The sequence below is a fragment of the Penicillium taxi genome, assembly GCF_028828555.1.
Source record: "Penicillium taxi strain IBT 34144 chromosome Unknown utg000002l_segment0_segment0, whole genome shotgun sequence".
Taxonomy (NCBI): Eukaryota; Fungi; Ascomycota; class Eurotiomycetes; order Eurotiales; family Aspergillaceae; genus Penicillium; species Penicillium taxi.
This window is the reverse complement of record NW_026643204.1, coordinates 2,196,331-2,213,888: the sequence shown is the minus strand read 5'-3', so window position 1 is coordinate 2,213,888 and position 17,558 is coordinate 2,196,331. Positions and strand designations below refer to the sequence as shown.

Sequence of the window (17,558 nt, the reverse complement as noted above, 5' to 3'; positions counted from 1 at the left end):
TGAGTGGTCTTCGAGAGTCTGTAAAAGAGAAGTTCAAGTGCTTTCCATGCTGGGAAGACATTTGAGATATTTTGGAATTTTTTCTAGGTTTCCTATCCTGACAAGACTTGTTTCAGGACTGAAGATAAGAGCAGAGCTATAGATCTGGAACGGCCAATGAGCCATATTATAGAAATGTCGTAGCAGAAAATGTGTAGCGTCTTGCATCAAGGCGAATGTTGACGAATCCCTCTTGGATAGACTGTCAGTAAAGAGTGGAGATCAAGAAATATTGAATATTTACCTTTGTAATTGTCGGAATATTGACGCGTCTTACTGGTGCATATGCATCTATTGTGTAAATGTATTGTTGCGAGTTGTAAGAGGTGTGTTGTTCAAGTCTCTCCAGGACTGCCTAAAGTGGATCTCGCCCCATTTATTAACCAACAAACCAATTAGGTGCCACAGATTTACTGCAGTAGTCAATCTGGGCTCCACTCGTGGTTGAAAACCACTTTCAGTCCATAGTATCAACAGTAATATCTAGTAGGGCTCTGATTTATTCAAGGGCCTTAGGTAACCTGTCTAATAAGCTGAAGCATTCTAGCCATTCTAAAAGTTTTGTGTATGGGAATAACCCAACTGGCCCTTCCTTAATGAGCCTATTTTGTGCTATGACCTCTAGTGGGACTTCCTGGAGATGTTGTACGCAAAATGTCGTCGCATAGTCGAGGGAAGATAGTAGAACGCTTTTACTCTGACTTTCTAGTGATTTTACAAACTTAGGAGTGGAATCAGGTCGAGGTAGGTCTATGAAATTGACCTTGAGCTGTTCACTTTTAAGTGAGATAGACCTGGATCTGCCAACCTTATTTACCTTGTTTCAGCACGGCCATGACATCACCCCTAGATCATACTAATGCCCAACCTCAAGGCACGTTCTCCTACCTTACATCTCTGACAATCATCCCAATTTACCAGAATTATGGCTACTCACTTCAAACCTCTTCTGCTACATGCCCACGCCTCGGGCCCCAACCCAATCAAAATAGCAATCGCGTTAGAAGCGCTCAACGTCCCATTCACAGTAAAATTCTGGGAGTTCGGCGATGATTCCGAAAAAGGCGTAAAAGGTACAGTGTTCCTGCAAATCAATGAAAATGGCCGTGTGCCTGCGCTTGAGGACCCAAATACAGGTGTCGTGGCGTGGGAGTCTGGCGCATGCATGAATTATGTTCGTAGAGTATACGACATGGGAAACCTGATTGGGCCATCTGGCAGCTCGGCACAGGACTTGATTGATTTCGATAAGTGGGAGTATTTTCTGCTGTCAACGCTCGGCCCGATGACTGGACAGACCAATTGGTTTAGGTGCGTATATATCTTGAGGATTGATCTGAGAATAGAGATTTGTCACTGATTGTTGGTTAGGCACTACAACTCGCAGAAAAACGAGGATGCCTTGGATAGATATACTGCGCAGACTTACCGCTGCTATGATGTGCTTGAGGGGCAGTTAGTCAAGTCTGGGGGTGACAGTGTTCTTCCTGGTCGAGTCACTGCTGTTGACTATCACTTTGAGCCATGGGTTAGACAGTATGCATTTGCTGGACTTTCGTTGAACAAATATCCCATGATTACAAAGTGGCTTGGCTTGATGGGCGCTCGTGAGGAAGTTCAAGAAGCATATGAGAAGGTTCAGGGCCATAAAGGGAAGTAATGTGACTTCCAGAGGTATAAACGATACCTCTTGTTCACAAAGATGTCCATCAATGGATGTTGATCTACGTGTAACCTCCTGATATCGGAGCTATAAAAACAACCAGATAACGTTTTTCTCTACAATATTTGAATTGTTTGATGATAGTATTGACCAAGGCGCCATATTGAATTTGGAATCTTAATCAATGCTACTTACCTACCACTAAAGACTAACGGTTATTGCTAGAGTTAGTTACATCTTTAGATTCGGGAAACCTGTAAGTCAAAACTGATATAGCAAATGAATGTGGGTTGATTGGTTTAATGCATGTGGTAAGGACAAATTCAATGAAAGAACATGCAGACCCTCTCTACTCTTGATGCTTGATTACCCTACAACTTTGTTGGTTAAGGTAAAAAAGCAGACCAAGAACAAGAATTTATGGCTACACCGGGATGAAAATCAATCTGATCTTTCTTTTTCCCAATGAGGGATAACTCGAGTCCCAAACCTTTATCGATCTCGAGGCAACGATCAAATCTGCTTCTTTAAAGTAAAAGAAAATCCAACATTTTAGTCAGATGCACTCCACTTACTGCCTCGATATATTGCCCAGTATCAATACGGTCCACGTTGATTGATCAGGGGTAAGTTAATTTAAGAAACTATTTTGGTGCTCTGTGGAATCCCCGGATCACTAACTGAAGAAGATAGTGCTCGGGGAGGTTCCTTCAAAAGAGTCACCGCTCGATGACGACTGCTCGATATCGACATGCTCAATGGGTACAACCCACTGAGAAATTTCAAGGTCGAGGGAGTGTGCGCGCTGGTTAAAGCGGCATTGCCAGCTCTTGACAGCCTTGCAGTTGGGCTTCTGGCATATGTGTCCCATATAGCACTTAATAGACCGGCAGGCTCCGGCCTGAGGGCAAGGGTGCTGCAACAGAATATACCGGAGGACATCAACAATTGTATTGGAGACGTCGCTGTGGTCAAATTGGCAACTCATATCGCCACATTCACCAGAGAGATGGTAGCTGTTGCAGACCTTGCGCTCCTTGGCACGGCGGTGATATTCATCCATAGCTTCCGGGGGCGGATGGGGGCAGTAGATATCGATGCGATCACCGTACTGATTGATAGGGATAAAATCTTCGGACTTTCGGCTTTGCTCTGGCAAGACAGAGGCGAGGAAATCCTGAGAACGGCCCGTAATTGTTGGAGTAGACCACAGCTGCTTTGGAGATTCAATTGCGGGCTTAGACAGCTGTTGGGTTGGCATGGTGTGCTGCTTGTTGCAACCATTGCCAAACTTACAAATTCCCTGGTTGTGTGTGAGCTTCAATATTGACGAGATAATGACACGAGACGTACCTTCTGGAAGTGCTTGCAGACGACGATAGGCTTAGTGTTATTGCCATTTGCGGTACTGGTCACCTTGGTGTTGATAGTCGTGGTGGTGATATTGCAGAGTGGAGCAACCAATTTTGGGGCAGGCAACGAGGTTGACATGAATACCGAGGGTAGTTCTCTGATGGGCAAGTCCAATGACTCAAATTCGCGATGGAATTGAGGACCCTTAATGAGGGTGATTCGGTCACTTCTACCCCTATATGGGGTCAGCAAAGAACCGAAGCCACTGTCATGGCAACCTGCAAAATAAATATGACGACATTGGTTAATCTCTGAGAATAAGCGGAACATTTCTATACACCCGAATAATCAATTAGAACATTTACGACTCTAAGCGATATCGTGAGAATGTCTCGGACTTACCTCTGATCTTGAAGTCACTGCCCTCCTTTTTTTCGGCAGCATCGACAAAATCGAAAAGGTCTTGCGCACGATTGAATGCGGAAGTAAAGGGTGCAAGAGACCGGGCTTCATGACCAACCAATCCAGCCCGCGCCAGAGCTTTCGACAGCCCAAGAATATTAGCGTAGACGCGGACCATGATTCGGCATTGATCGGCCTGTATGCCCATTGTAGAGTGCATAAGCTCCCGAATGGAGTCACTTAATTCACGGGCGGCATTGATGCCACCCTCGCTACCGGCCTTGAGGAAGTGTTCCTTGAACTAAAAAACAAACATACGAATTAGTAATAAGACAGATCGTGTGAGTTTTGATCCTACCAGATACCCATCGCCATCAATAAGAACCAGCACGAAGGGGTTGCGATCCTAGAATACGATCAGTAACGTTTCGGATTGGAGTTTAGACCGCGGTTGGCTTCGTACCTGGCCACGAGCCTGCTTCTTGTATTTTTCACGCCCTTCTTTCACTTCCTCATAATCGCTTTTGAGGGAACTGTAATCCTCAAGCAGAGTCTTGAATTGCTCCAGTACATCCTGGAGGTTCTGCTGATGGCGCTCATTCTCGCGCGATAAGGATGTCAGGTGCAAGTTCAAGGAATCTATATCAGAATCCCTGAGCATGTTGGAAGAGTTATTGGGAAGGCATATGCCTGTCCCATGCAATCTAAGAGATCAACGATGCTGTGGACATCCAATCAAAGATGGAGAGAGATGGAGAAGTAAAATCAATAAGGTTCTTGGAGCTTCAGGACAGTGGGGAAAAGTAAAATTTGTAGCTTGCTTGGGTGGGCGGTCTGGAAGAATGTGTCAGCCATTTTTACGGTTGCTTAAATTCAACTAACTCTTTCAACTTGCTACAGCTGAGACCACGACGGACTGTTTGTCTCCATTGTCTCTTTCTTTCATTTTTTCATTTTGATCTTTTTTGGAATTGATTAGGTGGGAGTATACGGCCTTACAGAAATGCTTCCTGGCCTTCGGAAAGAGCTCATAAAGTCAAAGCATCTCTTCCAGACTCCTTGGCTTTGATTAACTGATTATCAATGCTCTTAAATTTCTCTCAATTGACCTTGATTCATCCGAAATTCTATGTTTCCATGTTTCTCAGCTTTTTATTCCCTTGAATTGGGTCAATTGATCACCAGCGTCAGGTCCATGAAGCCGAAACATGATCCATCTCCCGGACCTCTTACAACCCATTCGCTTTTACCGTCACCCACTTCATCTAGGTCCACGGCCCTATTATTCATCCTCGGGCAACAATATCATAATAAGCCATCTAGACGCCCCATACGAGGGGAAATTCGGTGCGCCGAGGGCCTTATAAGCTGTCTTCTTGGAATCGATCTTAGGCCCAGTACCATACTCTGACCTCATTGGCTAGAGTTTACATATTGAAGGTGTCGACATCCAGTATCGAAGATCTTATATTTTTGGTAAATCCGTCAAAATAATCCATTCTCCGCACATTCGAGTGACACGGACTGCTGCCAAGCGTTTAAATCTCCAGGGACTATTCATGTGTTTCTGGATTGTGAGATAGATTGCTCAAGGGTAGGGTAGCACATGCCCTATTGCATCTAGTTCCCGATGAAGCAAGTTCCGCTTTTCAATTTTACGGACACCAGACCTGATGGGAGAGTAAGATCGGGCTCCAGCCAATGCTCCAGGACCCGACAAGCTTGATGCCACGTCATAACCTCCTTGACCTTCTTGCTGATCATATCCATTTTGGAACGTATCAGAACCCAACGGATGCATGATTACCTACTTGTGGCATGCGCGGCAAAAGTGACTGAAAGTATGGCGGATACAGGCCAGAACCAGGGACTATGATCTCGAAGATCATAACTCTGTGATTATAACAGGCTAGGGTTCCATTCCGCACCCGGACAGATTATTGACTTGAGCACTTTCCTCCTATGACCACTGGCTATAAGATCACCACGTACACAAATCCATTCATTGTAAACACGTAATTTTAGATTCCTAATTGCCACACTCGAAATTCTGACAGAATGTAGACATGAGCTTGTCATAATCATCACGATCATCATTAGTTTCCAGCCGTACATGCAGATCGGTGTCCGAGTTTGTCCTAGAAGAGACAGGTGTCTGGTAAGCATTTGCGCCGCTCCTTTCAATCATGTGCTCCCTTTCTTGCGTTCGGAAGGCCCAAACTTCCAAAAACCTGCTCTCGGTCAGTTCCTATAGTATCATGGATTATAATGACTACATACACCATGGATTTTATGGTATCTGGGGTTTCGGAGTCGCTGTCAAAGGACCAGTCAAATTCATCGTTCATAACTGGCTCGTCATTTGGATCGTGATATGGAGCCAGGTAAGGTTGTGAAAGGGCGTCTCGGGCGTTGATTCGCTCATTAACATCAAACACAAGCATTCTTTCGAGTAAATCGGCCGCTGGTGAAGTTAATATGGATTCTTTTTGTGAGAATGGGAGCAACGAACCACTTGGATCAATGTTGGGAAAGACTTCTCGCAAAGGTTTTCGTTTGCATTTTGGTAACGATTCCACAAAATTCTTGGTCTGATAGAAATTGTAAGTTATCTATCAACAGAAAATGAAGTTTGAACTTACATGGTTATTCGAAATAGTATCCACAATCCAGATCGGTGGACTACCCAAGAGATCCACGATTTGATGAAACTGATCTGCATGGCTAGAAGCAGGAAAAATAGGTCTGCCACATAGCATTTCAGCAAATATGCACCCCACACTCCAGATATCCACTTTTGCAGAATACTTTTGCCAGGTCAGCATAATTTCGGGGGCTCTATAGAACCTTGTTGCGACGTAGCCGGTCATCTGTGGGCCTTGAAGTCGGGCATTTCCGAATCCGCTGATCTTCAGATCACAATTATCGTTAATCAGAATAGAGCTTGGTTTGAGATCACGATGTATGATTCCTGCTGAATGAACATATTTCAATCCACGCTATGAATTGTAAGCGTTATGTTGACAGGGCGTGAATATGGTCATACCAGTATTTGGTAAAGAAAGTACTTGGAAAATCCATCTTCGATGGCCCCTTTTCCATTGATGAGTCTTTGGAGATTGGTCCACATGAGCTCAGAGACAATGTAACTGTTCAAATTAGTAAATTCCAAGTTCAATCGCTGCCTGGGTAGCTTACAGGTCCTCTGCTGGGGATATGAACAAATCACTCATACTGACGAGCTATTACACAAGGTTAACATGAGAAGTTCACGTATCTGTAGATATATGGAATCCGACATTTTCATGTTGCAGATATCTCAACAACTTAATTTCTCGAAGAGCCTGCTTCGAGAGCACTGAAGATCCAAATGGCTTAGTGACCTTCCTGACAGCCACCAGCTTTTGCAGTATCTGATCTTTTGCAGAGCTATTCATGTTACCTTGTCAATACCGATATAATGTTTTTTGTTTTCACATTGGAGAGTTGGCAAGCTTACCAGATCAACCCCGACGTGTCCAATTCCACCGGCTGTGGCTCTGAATACCTGCGATATACGTATCAGCTAAATAGGTACCAAGCCACCTAAGACTGCGCGTGAAATGAACCTTGATGTGATTTCGAATGTTACCCCCATTACCTGGTTGGCCGTGAATTCTGCCATGTTAGCGAGAATAAATGTACCGGGCCCGTAAGGAGTCAATGCATGAGAGATGATAGCAGTGTAAAAGAATCGAGTGAGAGCACTACAATACAAAATAGTGATCACTTTTCAGCAACAGAGGGGGATTTGAGTTCCTGAGATTTCAAAAAAACATGGTTGATCATAGGTAAGAGGGGTGATCCGTTGCGGCGGAAATTTGGCAGAATCTGAGTCCAGAAGCCCATGGACACACGGACTGGGCGTTCCTGTGCTCCATGCTTTTGACAACTACTTTTTTTTAAAGGAAACACAGTCCTGGAACCAGGTTGCATGAGCTGAAATAAGCAGTCTAAATGTTCTAAATGGCTATAACTCATCTTGAAAGAACATCTTCTACTTGATTTGTTCGTTAGAAACAGGTTTCCTAAGGTTTTTATTTTTGTTTTTTTTGAACAAGCTGAGCTCGGTTTATCTGACCACGCTGAAACATCTAGTATTTTGCTAATAATCGTACTAAGTAGATCACATATTTACACTAGTTCCTGATTATCTACTTCGTCGTCAAGGTTAAATTGAGGGTCGTTCTCTAATTTACTAGAGATGATCTACTGCTACTCGGTCCTGATTGGCGGCATTGAAAGCCGGATAGGGGCCCACCTGAGCCTGATCTGGAAAGATCTATTTATTTATATTCGATTTAATTCAAGTTTATTTCCAGCATGACGTCATCTTGATCTAGACTTCAAACAAAGTTATCTCTTGCCCGCCTTTCTATTTCCCTTATCCCCTGTTTATTTCCTTTCAGTTCTATTCCCTGATTCTTCTACTCCACATTCTTCTCGCTACATCCCACCAATTATATTGATTCTTTTCTTCTCCCTTCTTTCCAGCCAATCATATCAATGCATTTCATCTACCATTAACATGATCGGGTAACGGCTGGCACGGGGACTTGTGAGATGGTCTTATAGCCTATAGGAGACCTCCTTCTAACGATCCCGAAGTTGAGAAACTTGATCTAGGTCTAGCCCACATACTGTCCTCCTTTTGCTAATTTATCCATTTATCTAATTTCATGATATTTCACCCTTTCTTCTTCCGATCTTTTTACATCTTACCACGCTTACCCTGAGGCTGGATCTATGCCCTCTTTGCATAATCTAACTGTACTCTAGTATTAGCAGCGAATAAGCTGCACTTGATTCGTTTCACCTATGTTGATCTAACTGGTTTAATCTTTTTTTCTTTCCATTCACTACATTATGGAATCCACGACACCTTTGATCACCCCGGATGATCACTCCGCTGGTCGAAGAGCTCGCGAAGTATACCGTTTCTTTCGTCCTGAGCGGTTAGCGCCAATCGATGGAGATGCTTCATATTCTCGAAAGGCAGACCTCGACCTACCTGGCTCCCCGCACTCGAATATATCACAATCTTCACATTGTTCTACTCCATCCACGCTCAATTCTATGATAATTGGTGACTCAAGCTCGACACTGAATTCCTTTGCCCAACTTGCCGCGCTACGCCTAGATGTAGACCGAGTGTTCATTAGGTATGAAGCAAAAAAGCCTCCGTCCACTTGTGCAAGAGTGAGCGAAGTATACTAATCTAAGCCATCAGTGTATCAGATCGTGATTCTCAATTTATTTTAGCACAGGCTGCACAGACAGCTGGTGACACGAAGTACGACTCTCTATGTGATGGCCTATACTCGGGACCCTCAACTCTGGATACAAAGACTTGGATTATGTGCAAAGTAAGTAGGGCTACTGGGGGAGGTCTCCGGGGGGTCTTCCTCTTGAATCTTTCAGCTAACTGATTCATTGCAAAGGATACCGTCGCACTACCCCCATCTACTCGCACAAAAGGAAATCAAAATTTTATCATCTCAAACGACCTCAGCCAAGATGATCGATATAAGCATCTGCCACTCGTGCAGAAAGACCCTAAATTCCGCTTTTATGCCGGTACACCAATCACCACCGACAGTAATATCAACCTCGGTTGTTTTTTCGCTCTTGACACAAAACCCCATGCCGAATTCACGAATATTGAAAAGGAAACTATGGGCCAAATAGCTATTCTTATTATGGAATTTTTGAAGATTAGTCGTCAAGCTTCTGAGGGCCGCCGTGCATCCCGACTGTCTCTTGGTCTCAATTACTTTGTCGAAGGTAATGCGCGATTTTCAGATGCCTGTCAGAGCCCAGGTTTGGCGAATCCAGCTTCAGAGCCCTTTAACGAACGAAGCGTCTCTTCCCCGGCAAGAAAGGCCCGCTCACAGACTCGAGATCACCTTAGCATCAGCAATGCTTCACCTAAGCGATCTCGATCTCGCGGCAATAGTACACACTCCTTCAAGTCTGCCTCTGATGTCTCGGGCGAAGCATCTGTCTCATCTAGTTACGAAGTAGCTTATCAAAATGAATGGGATCGCATTAGGACTGGTGATGCAAAGGGAACGAAGGGAAACTCATGGACATTTCGACGAGCAGCAAATTTGATTCGAGAAAGTCTCGAGTTACAAGGAGATGATGGTGTCGTTTTCGTGGAAGCTGGCCGCGACGATGTGTCTAATAGTGGTTCTGACAGCGACATCTCAAGCTCCTCAAGCTATACAGACAACTCGAAACCAGTTTCTGTATTGGCAATTTCCACCGAAGAAAATTCCTTTGACCAGGAGAAGACTTCCATCTCGAGTGCAATGCAAAATATGGACGAAGAATTTATGCGCCACCTGTTGCGTCGATATAATAAGAAAGGCAACATCTGGTCTTTCCACCGTGATGGAATGCTGTCTAGTTCCGAAGGCGAAGATTTACCACGCCGAAGGCGTGCTCGGGCAAGACCAGCCTCCTTACGATCCAAGACCCAGAAGTGGAAATTGAGAGAGAACTTGACATTAAATGCTTGTTTCCCTGGTACCACACAGGTACTTTTCGTTCCTCTGTGGAATGCAGCTAATGCCCAGTACCTTGGTGGATTCTTCTGCTGGAACTCCGTTGAAAGTCTTGTCTTCAGCCCTACAGTAGAGCTCAGCTCATTGATTGGATTTGGAACTTCTATCATGGCGGAATACAATCGAATCGAGTCTCTCATTGCTGATCGACAAAAAGCCGACTTCCTTGGCAGTATCTCGTGGGTTCAACCCACATCTATTATAATTACAAGGCGACTAATCTCTATTTAGTCATGAACTTCGCAGCCCTCTTCACGGAATTTTAGCGGCCACAGAATTCCTTCATAAAACAGAACTATCACCCCATCAAGTCACGCTTATGGAAACCATCGATGCATGCGGTCGGACTTTGCTCGACACAATGAATCAAGTATTGGATTTCAGCAAGATAATGTCCAACGAAAAACAGTTCAGGCGTTCAAAAAATAGGAAGAAAAGACTGTCACAAGATGACAAGAAAAGTCTTCATCGCTCTGCTTCCCACTTGGATAAACACATCCCAACTGATGTTTCCATTTTGGCGGAAGAAGTGATAGAGGGTTTATGTTTGGGTCACTTTCATAGTCAACTTACCACCACTTCGGGCTCCCTACGACGCGATTCAGATGCCGAGAGCACCACTCGAGACTCAACTCCACCAGTGGACGTGGATATAGATATTTCATCGAACAATTGGATCTATCACACAGCTCCGGGTGCCCTTCGACGGATCATCATGAACATTGTCAGCAACGCCCTCAAGTATACATCAGAGGGTCGTATTACTATAAAATTGGACGCGAAAGAGTCATCCGAAACTACCGACACCGACATTGTGACTTTGACGGTAACTGATACCGGCAAGGGAATCTCAGAAGAATTTTTGCGAAGCGGGATCTTCACTCCCTTTTTGCAGGAGGATAGCCTGGTCAGTGGATCTGGTCTTGGCCTTTCTATTGTTCGCAGCCTCATTCGGTCACTTGGTGGTACTATCAACATTCAGAGTCAGCTGGGCAAAGGCACAATTGTCAAGGTAATGCTTTCACTTGCGCGTCCAGAGTCGGAAAATTGCGATGGTATGCTTGGTCCAGCTTCATTTTGTTCATCCAACGAAAGAGGTGTTGTATCAAATGACTTTCGCACCACGGAGATGACTCTTTCTGGACTGAACATTGCTATACTGGACGTTGAACCAGAAGAAGCCCCCAGTAATCCGACTTGGAAAGACCTGTCTCGCTACCTCACTGATGGGTATGGTATGAACTTGGTTTCCGCATCCTCTGATACGCCTTTGGACGTTATAATGGCGGAAAAAATGCCTTCAAAACCCGACATCAACAAAAACATCACCACAAATCCCGCCGTAATCGTTTTCACTAAAGGCTGGATCAGCAATCGCTCCATGGAAGTCAAGTCCCCCTTCGGCAACAAATTCGTGAACATAATCAACAGACCATGCGGTCCCCACAAGCTTAGACGTTCTATCCAAAAGAGTCTCAAGCAGCCACCACCACAATCTTTCACAAAAGCATTGACGACATTACCTGAACGAACCAGACAACAAATCTCAAACGATGAACGAACAATTAATATCACCCCTCCAAGTCCACCACCCTCGGAAACCGACAGTCTCAGATCCAACCAAAGCAGCAAACGCGAAGCTCGCATCCTCGTCGTCGAAGACAACAAAATAAACCTGAATCTAATGCTAGCATTCCTCAACAAACGAAAACCCTCAATCCTAGACTCAGCAGAGAATGGCCAACTTGCCGTATCAGCCGTCGAAGAAGAACAAACAGGCTACGACATTATCTTCATGGGTAAGTCATCGTACAATTCCAAATAAGAAGATGACAAAAGCTAATTCCATAATAGATATCTCAATGCCAATAATGACAGGTATAGAAGCAACACGAGCAATCCGCGCCATCGAAAGAAAGCGAAGCGGCGATAGAAAACCAGCCACTATCATCGCATTAACGGGCCTGAGCAGTCCGAGCGATAGATCTGAAGCTCTTGAGTCTGGAATGGACATGTTCTTGACAAAGCCGGTGGCGTTTAAAAATATTAAAAACATTCTTGACGGGTGGGTAGAATCTGGGCTTGAAAGCCAGAGTGAGAGCGCTGTTGACTCGGAGTAGGTTGAACTTTGCATAGCATTGATCAATGCTTATGAAAACTCTTGAAATGGCCAAGATGTCTTGAAGAGAGATATCTTGGAGACGTTCTCAAGGCTTGTTTCTCAAGGCTTGCTTTAATGAAAATTACTTATGTATCTTATATTGGTTGGAGCATATCTCAAGTTCCTTTGCGTCTGGATAGCAGTTTCTGTGGTGTACCGGTTTATTTTGCTTATTAGCTGGAAGTATCTATGGAGAAGGCGTCGTTTTTTTTTGAAATAATACCATAAAAAGCATCCATACTATCACAGATTGATTGCAGGGTTGTGTGGATGTAGACTACCTCGGTACATAGCAGATCAGTGTGACCGGTCTAACTCCAGCGCATTGAAGGGCTCCAAGCCCTGGAGGTTTCTCTTTTTATCTTGTGAGCCCCATAGAGCGAATCTGTGTCCCAAACATACGAATTCATTTTGCCGAATATTCTATCTAAATTGTCCTATCAGGCTGTTCGCATTAGAAACTTGCTGCGCGGTTATAAGTACGACCTAGCGTGAAAGATGTTCCTTCCCGCAGGTTTTCAAGGATCGTCCACCTCTCCCTACTTGATCGATGAGAATCTTGAAATGATCAAGACTATTTCTTCTCACTGAGTGCTTTAGCATCATGCGTAATCCCCTACCATGTACATGTTAATGTTCTCAATGAATTGGGTTGCGGTAACTGCCCAGCTCCGGTTAAGCATCGCACCGATAATGAATTCAAACCTCTCGACCAAATTCTGACTTTCCTAAGAAATTTCTTCTACGAATTTGGCCAAAGCTTTGAATTCTCTCTACAGACTCGCCAGTTCCTTCGGCGCGACATGGACCTTATTGTGATGGAGTCGTGGAGGAAGGGGAATCATGGCATTGCAGCTCCATTTGTGGTATTTATCATCTTCGATGAACATCAGTTTGCTAATTTCTAATTCAACCCTAGTCACCAAGTAGAAGACCTAGAGATGTTTGCATAATGCATCATCAACCATGACTTATAGATTGAGAAAATTATATCTGTAGTATATTTGCAATTCATCAAACTAGTTAAACTTTGTCCTAGCTGTTTATCAACCTGAGGAATACCTTTTCCATCCTCATAGAGAAGACTGACTCTTCAGCTTGTTGACGAGGTTGTATATTTCTTGGACATAGGCAAAAGTATTCTCATTGCCCACCGTGCCAGCACCCAACATCTTGTTCATGACATAGCCGATAGTCATGCGGCGCTCCCTGTCCATGATAAGTATAGAACCACCCCAACCTCCCCAGAAGCAGATACCCTCATCCCCACCATTAAACAAGGCGCTCATCGGCCCCGTAGGAAGACCGACACCAAGACCAAAGCGCGACTCAGTGAAAAGGACAAGGTCCATTCCGTGAATCTGCTCCTCCAAAATCTTATCGATCGCCGTATCGGAGAGATATTTTTTCCCATCGACGGTGCCGTCCAGCGAGACTAGGGACCCAATGTGGGCTAAAGCACGCGCATTCGAGAATCCATTCGAGGCGCCCAGCTCTGCATTCCTGAAGGCAGGAGTCATACATAACCTAGCTGACATAGGTGTACCCAGCAGACTCTTAGCTGCGACGCTTGTTGGGTCAAGTCCTTCAAATGAGATAGGCTCCGGAGGAACGATGTCCGCCGTACGCGAATAGTCTTCTTCCGGAACGCCAAGACGAAAGTCCGCACCTAGCGGTCCTGCAATTTCATCCGTGATGAATTGACCCAGCGACTTCCCGCTGATGCGACGCACCAACTCCCCAACCAGGTGTCCCTGAGTCGCGAGATGATAGCCGGAATGCTCACCCGGTGTCCACCAGGGGGCTTGTGCTGCCAGTTTATCCGTGGCATATTTGACATTGCAGATATCGTCCGTACTCATTGGAGCGTCCCACGACGAGAGTCCAGAGGTATGGCTCAAAATATGGGACACCTTAATACTCTCCTTTCCGTTTGCGGCAAATTCCGGCCAGTAGGTTGCGACTTTCTCGTTCACGTCTAGCAGGCCTCTATCAACGAGGATATGTGCTGCAAGGTTGGTGACGACCTTTGAGCAAGACCAGACGACGCCGAGTGTGTTCTCTTCCCAGGGTTTAGTCTTCGCTGTATCCATATGTCCACCCCAGATATCTAGCACATTTTTCCCGTCGATGTTGACACAGAGTGAAGCCCCCAGTTCACTACCACGCTCGAGTCTTTGTTTCAAGAGCTCCCGTACGGATTCAAAACCGGGGTCGCAGTGGCCGTGTGTCTCGGCCATGATAAAAAATTCGTTTCGCTGCGATTGAGAAAACTCAATTGGAATGAAAATGCTAGGCGATGATCGTGGGATGTTGAAGGGAGAATCAATCGATTCATAAGAAAATCCATCGGGTGGTTTTGCGGGGTTAAAACAATGGGTCTTGAGCGGTTGTCCATACGAGCTGCGCTATAGTTGGTGCGTTAGTGCTGACGGAGTGGATAATAGAAAGGGAACTGTCGATCTTGGTTGTTCCATCAAACATCAGGAATATCTATAGAATTGAAGGTAGACTAAAGTGATAAAATAATGAAATAAAGAAGTCATAAAGTGATAAAAAGAGAAAATGATGAAATAATAAACTTCTGAAATTAAAAAAAAATTAAAAATTAAAAATTAAACAGTTAGCTGGAGATCTCAACCGTAGTGTAGATATCAATCTCAGCGTTCCAGCATGAGAGGATGAGCTTAGAAATGTTGATAATTTAAAGACGGCATTTCTCTTTCCGAGGGAGATCTTTCAAATAAAATGCATTTCATGTTAATCATGATCGGTTCTCGTTAATATTAAATAGAGATTTTCAAAAGTCTTGGCTACCATGTGGCTTTAGCGCCTTCCCGCCACGTTCTTCATATCAAGGCAAATAGAACAGAGCACTATTTTATCTATACTACATTATCATACTCATGTGACTATATTTGGCTCGTTATCTGGTACAATTTTCACTCAAATACTATCAAAGAATTGAAAAACGCCTCAAATGGGCAATGGATGCTTCCGGCAAGGTTTCCCCGCCTGATCCGAAAGATCCATACCGTGTAGTCTATGGAGCAAATAACCCAAGACGGAATAGGATCATGACGTCTTTGATATCACAGATCTTTCCTTTTTTTTTTTTTTTTTTTTTTTCTCTAGTATATTTAAAAGGATTCATTTTCACCGTTCTAGTCTAGATAAATAATACATTATTTAATACTTCAATTATGGAGCAGACTAGCTCTGTTATCTCCCTAGCACCATCAAGTTTAAGCAACCGTAGCGACTTGTTAGCAGCTATCCCTACCAGCGAAGATAACGCCGAAACACGATATGAAGGAATCCGATCACAGCCTATGAGTCGACGTGAATCCCTTCACGAGGTCGAGCTGGAGCGTATCAATACTTATCGACTCCAACATAGGTCGACTGTTGGATCAGGAATTGGAAAGGCTCCGAAAGACAGTTGGCTTCCTATGGGAGCTGGAAAGCCCTATCCTCCAGAACTGCCAGATCCAGATCAGTTCATCGTCGAGTTTACTGGTGTAGATGACCCTCTGCACCCTCAGAATTGGTCATTGAGTCAAAAGATCGTGATTTCCGTCACTCTAGCTTACACCACCTTCGTCTCTTCATTCGCCTCTGCTATCTACTCCAGCGCCATCACCCACATCAGCCCTTACTTCCACATCAGCTCTGAGGTTGCAATCCTCGGTGTGACTCTCTATGTGCTTGGATTTGCCTCCGGTCCAACACTATGGGCGCCAGCAAGTGAATTGATCGGACGGAAATGGCCTATTATAGCAGGCGTCTTCATGTACTCGATCTTCACCATCGGTTCGGCCACGGCAAAGGATGTCCAAACACTCATGATAACTCGGTTCTTTGCTGGTTTCTGCTCAGCCAGTCCCATCGCTATTGTCCCCGCTGTCTTTGCTGATATATACAGCAACCAGACTCGTGGTATCGCCATTGCCATGTTCGCCATGGCTGTGTTCGTCGGTCCATTCGCATCACCCTTTACTGGAGGTTTCATCACAATGTCTTACCTGGGCTGGAGATGGACCATGTACATCGCAAGTATCATGGGCTTCTTGGCCACTGGTCTCTGTCTATTCTTCCTCAAGGAGACCTACGCCCCAATCGTCCTTGTGGAGAAAGCCATCACCCTCCGTAGACAGACACACAACTGGGGTATCCGAGCCCGACAAGAAGAAGTTGAAGTGGACTGGAACGAACTGATCACCATAAACTTCAGTCGTCCATTCCGCATGCTCTTCACCGAACCAATAGTCTTCCTGATCTCTCTCTGGATGAGTTTCGTATACGGATTGATGTACGCCCTTCTCAGCGCCTACCCAATCGTCTTCATGGAAATTCACGGTATGAACATCGGCGTGGGCAGTCTCCCTTTCATCGGCCTTATCATCGGCGAACTCTTCGCAGGCATGTACATCCTGTACGATCAAAAGTCATACACGAAAAATTTGGCCGCCAACAACAACGTACCCATTCCGGAATGGCGTCTACCTCCCGCGATATTCGGTGGTCTATTCTTCTGCATTGGCCTCTTCTGGTTTGGTTGGACTGGATTCACAAAGGATATCCACTGGATGGCTCCTACCGCAAGTGGAATAGTCACCGGCTTCGGAATATACGTTATCTTCCTACAGTGCTTCAACTACCTAATCGACTCATATCTGACCTTGTGAGTTTTAAATCTGACCTACTGTCTTCTAATGTTCATCTCTTTCTAACTCTTGGACAGTGCTGCCTCCGTCTTCGCCGCCAATACAATCATCCGATCAGCCGTCGGCGCAGCATTCCCCCTCTTCTCGAAACAAATGTTCCATAATCTTGGCGTACAATGGGCCGGTACCCTCCTCGGCTGTCTTGCAGCTATCATGATCCCTATTCCATTGATCTTTATCAAGATTGGTCCCCGTCTCAGGAAAAAGTCCAAGTTCGCACCTGCTTTGCCGGAGATCTCTTCCGATGAAGAGGGTGAGAAAACTGCATAATACTATGTGCATATGCTTGCATGAAGTCTCTGAAATTAAATAATTGCTTAGTGTTTGATAATAGTATAACTGTCTAGAAAAAATGAGATGTTATTTTAATATTTGTTTCCATTCAAGGCAATTCTGTGAGGTACTTGGGTATGTCTATCTACCTAGTCACTATGGTACCTACGTATCCCGGTTCGACGCTATGGATTTTAAACCACCGTGCTGACTGGGAAATCATGAAATACAACCCGGTGGTCATAAACGAAACAAATTGATGGGATATTGGAGCCCTGAAGGTCAATCTGCAACAATCCGTACCTAGATATGTTTTTATGCGTTGATTTAAG

At 44.7% G+C, this 17,558-nt stretch overlaps 7 protein-coding genes across 7 annotated transcripts; 3 read left to right on the top strand and 4 right to left on the bottom strand.

Moving 5' to 3' along the window:
* Positions 1–33: 33 nt before the first annotated feature.
* On the bottom strand, positions 34–330 carry N7495_002747 (WD40-repeat-containing domain protein; the record flags this gene model as incomplete). Its single annotated transcript, XM_057205416.1, has 2 exons — positions 34–241; positions 317–330. 2 exons carry the CDS (start codon positions 328–330, stop codon positions 34–36), a joined length of 222 nt encoding a protein of 73 aa, XP_057066023.1.
* A 634-nt stretch (positions 331–964) lies between these two features.
* N7495_002746 (glutathione S-transferase family protein) lies at positions 965–1,699 on the top strand (the record flags this gene model as incomplete). Its single annotated transcript, XM_057205415.1, has 2 exons — positions 965–1,350; positions 1,411–1,699. 2 exons carry the CDS (start codon positions 965–967, stop codon positions 1,697–1,699), a joined length of 675 nt encoding a protein of 224 aa, XP_057066022.1.
* Positions 1,700–2,378: 679 nt separating this feature from the next.
* N7495_002745 (uncharacterized protein) lies at positions 2,379–4,118 on the bottom strand (the record flags this gene model as incomplete). Its single annotated transcript, XM_057205414.1, has 5 exons — positions 2,379–3,005; positions 3,056–3,387; positions 3,458–3,758; positions 3,816–3,863; positions 3,921–4,118. 5 exons carry the CDS (start codon positions 4,116–4,118, stop codon positions 2,379–2,381), a joined length of 1,506 nt encoding a protein of 501 aa, XP_057066021.1.
* A 1,368-nt stretch (positions 4,119–5,486) lies between these two features.
* On the bottom strand, positions 5,487–7,121 carry N7495_002744 (mitogen-activated protein kinase Hog1; the record flags this gene model as incomplete). Its single annotated transcript, XM_057205413.1, has 8 exons — positions 5,487–5,705; positions 5,740–5,921; positions 5,970–6,048; positions 6,100–6,456; positions 6,504–6,606; positions 6,656–6,699; positions 6,757–6,899; positions 7,043–7,121. The coding sequence occupies 8 exons, from the start codon at positions 7,119–7,121 to the stop codon at positions 5,487–5,489; spliced, it is 1,206 nt and encodes a 401-aa protein (XP_057066020.1).
* A 1,241-nt stretch (positions 7,122–8,362) lies between these two features.
* N7495_002743 (GAF domain-containing hybrid sensor histidine kinase/response regulator) lies at positions 8,363–12,185 on the top strand (the record flags this gene model as incomplete). Its single annotated transcript, XM_057205412.1, has 5 exons — positions 8,363–8,658; positions 8,727–8,862; positions 8,938–10,244; positions 10,297–11,864; positions 11,920–12,185. The coding sequence occupies 5 exons, from the start codon at positions 8,363–8,365 to the stop codon at positions 12,183–12,185; spliced, it is 3,573 nt and encodes a 1,190-aa protein (XP_057066019.1).
* A 1,114-nt stretch (positions 12,186–13,299) lies between these two features.
* N7495_002742 (serine hydrolase domain-containing protein) lies at positions 13,300–14,466 on the bottom strand (the record flags this gene model as incomplete). Its single annotated transcript, XM_057205411.1, has 1 exon — positions 13,300–14,466. The coding sequence occupies one exon, from the start codon at positions 14,464–14,466 to the stop codon at positions 13,300–13,302; it is 1,167 nt and encodes a 388-aa protein (XP_057066018.1).
* A 963-nt stretch (positions 14,467–15,429) lies between these two features.
* N7495_002741 (MFS transporter) lies at positions 15,430–17,223 on the top strand (the record flags this gene model as incomplete). Its single annotated transcript, XM_057205410.1, has 2 exons — positions 15,430–16,910; positions 16,971–17,223. 2 exons carry the CDS (start codon positions 15,430–15,432, stop codon positions 17,221–17,223), a joined length of 1,734 nt encoding a protein of 577 aa, XP_057066017.1.
* Between the last annotated feature and the right edge of the window lie 335 nt (positions 17,224–17,558).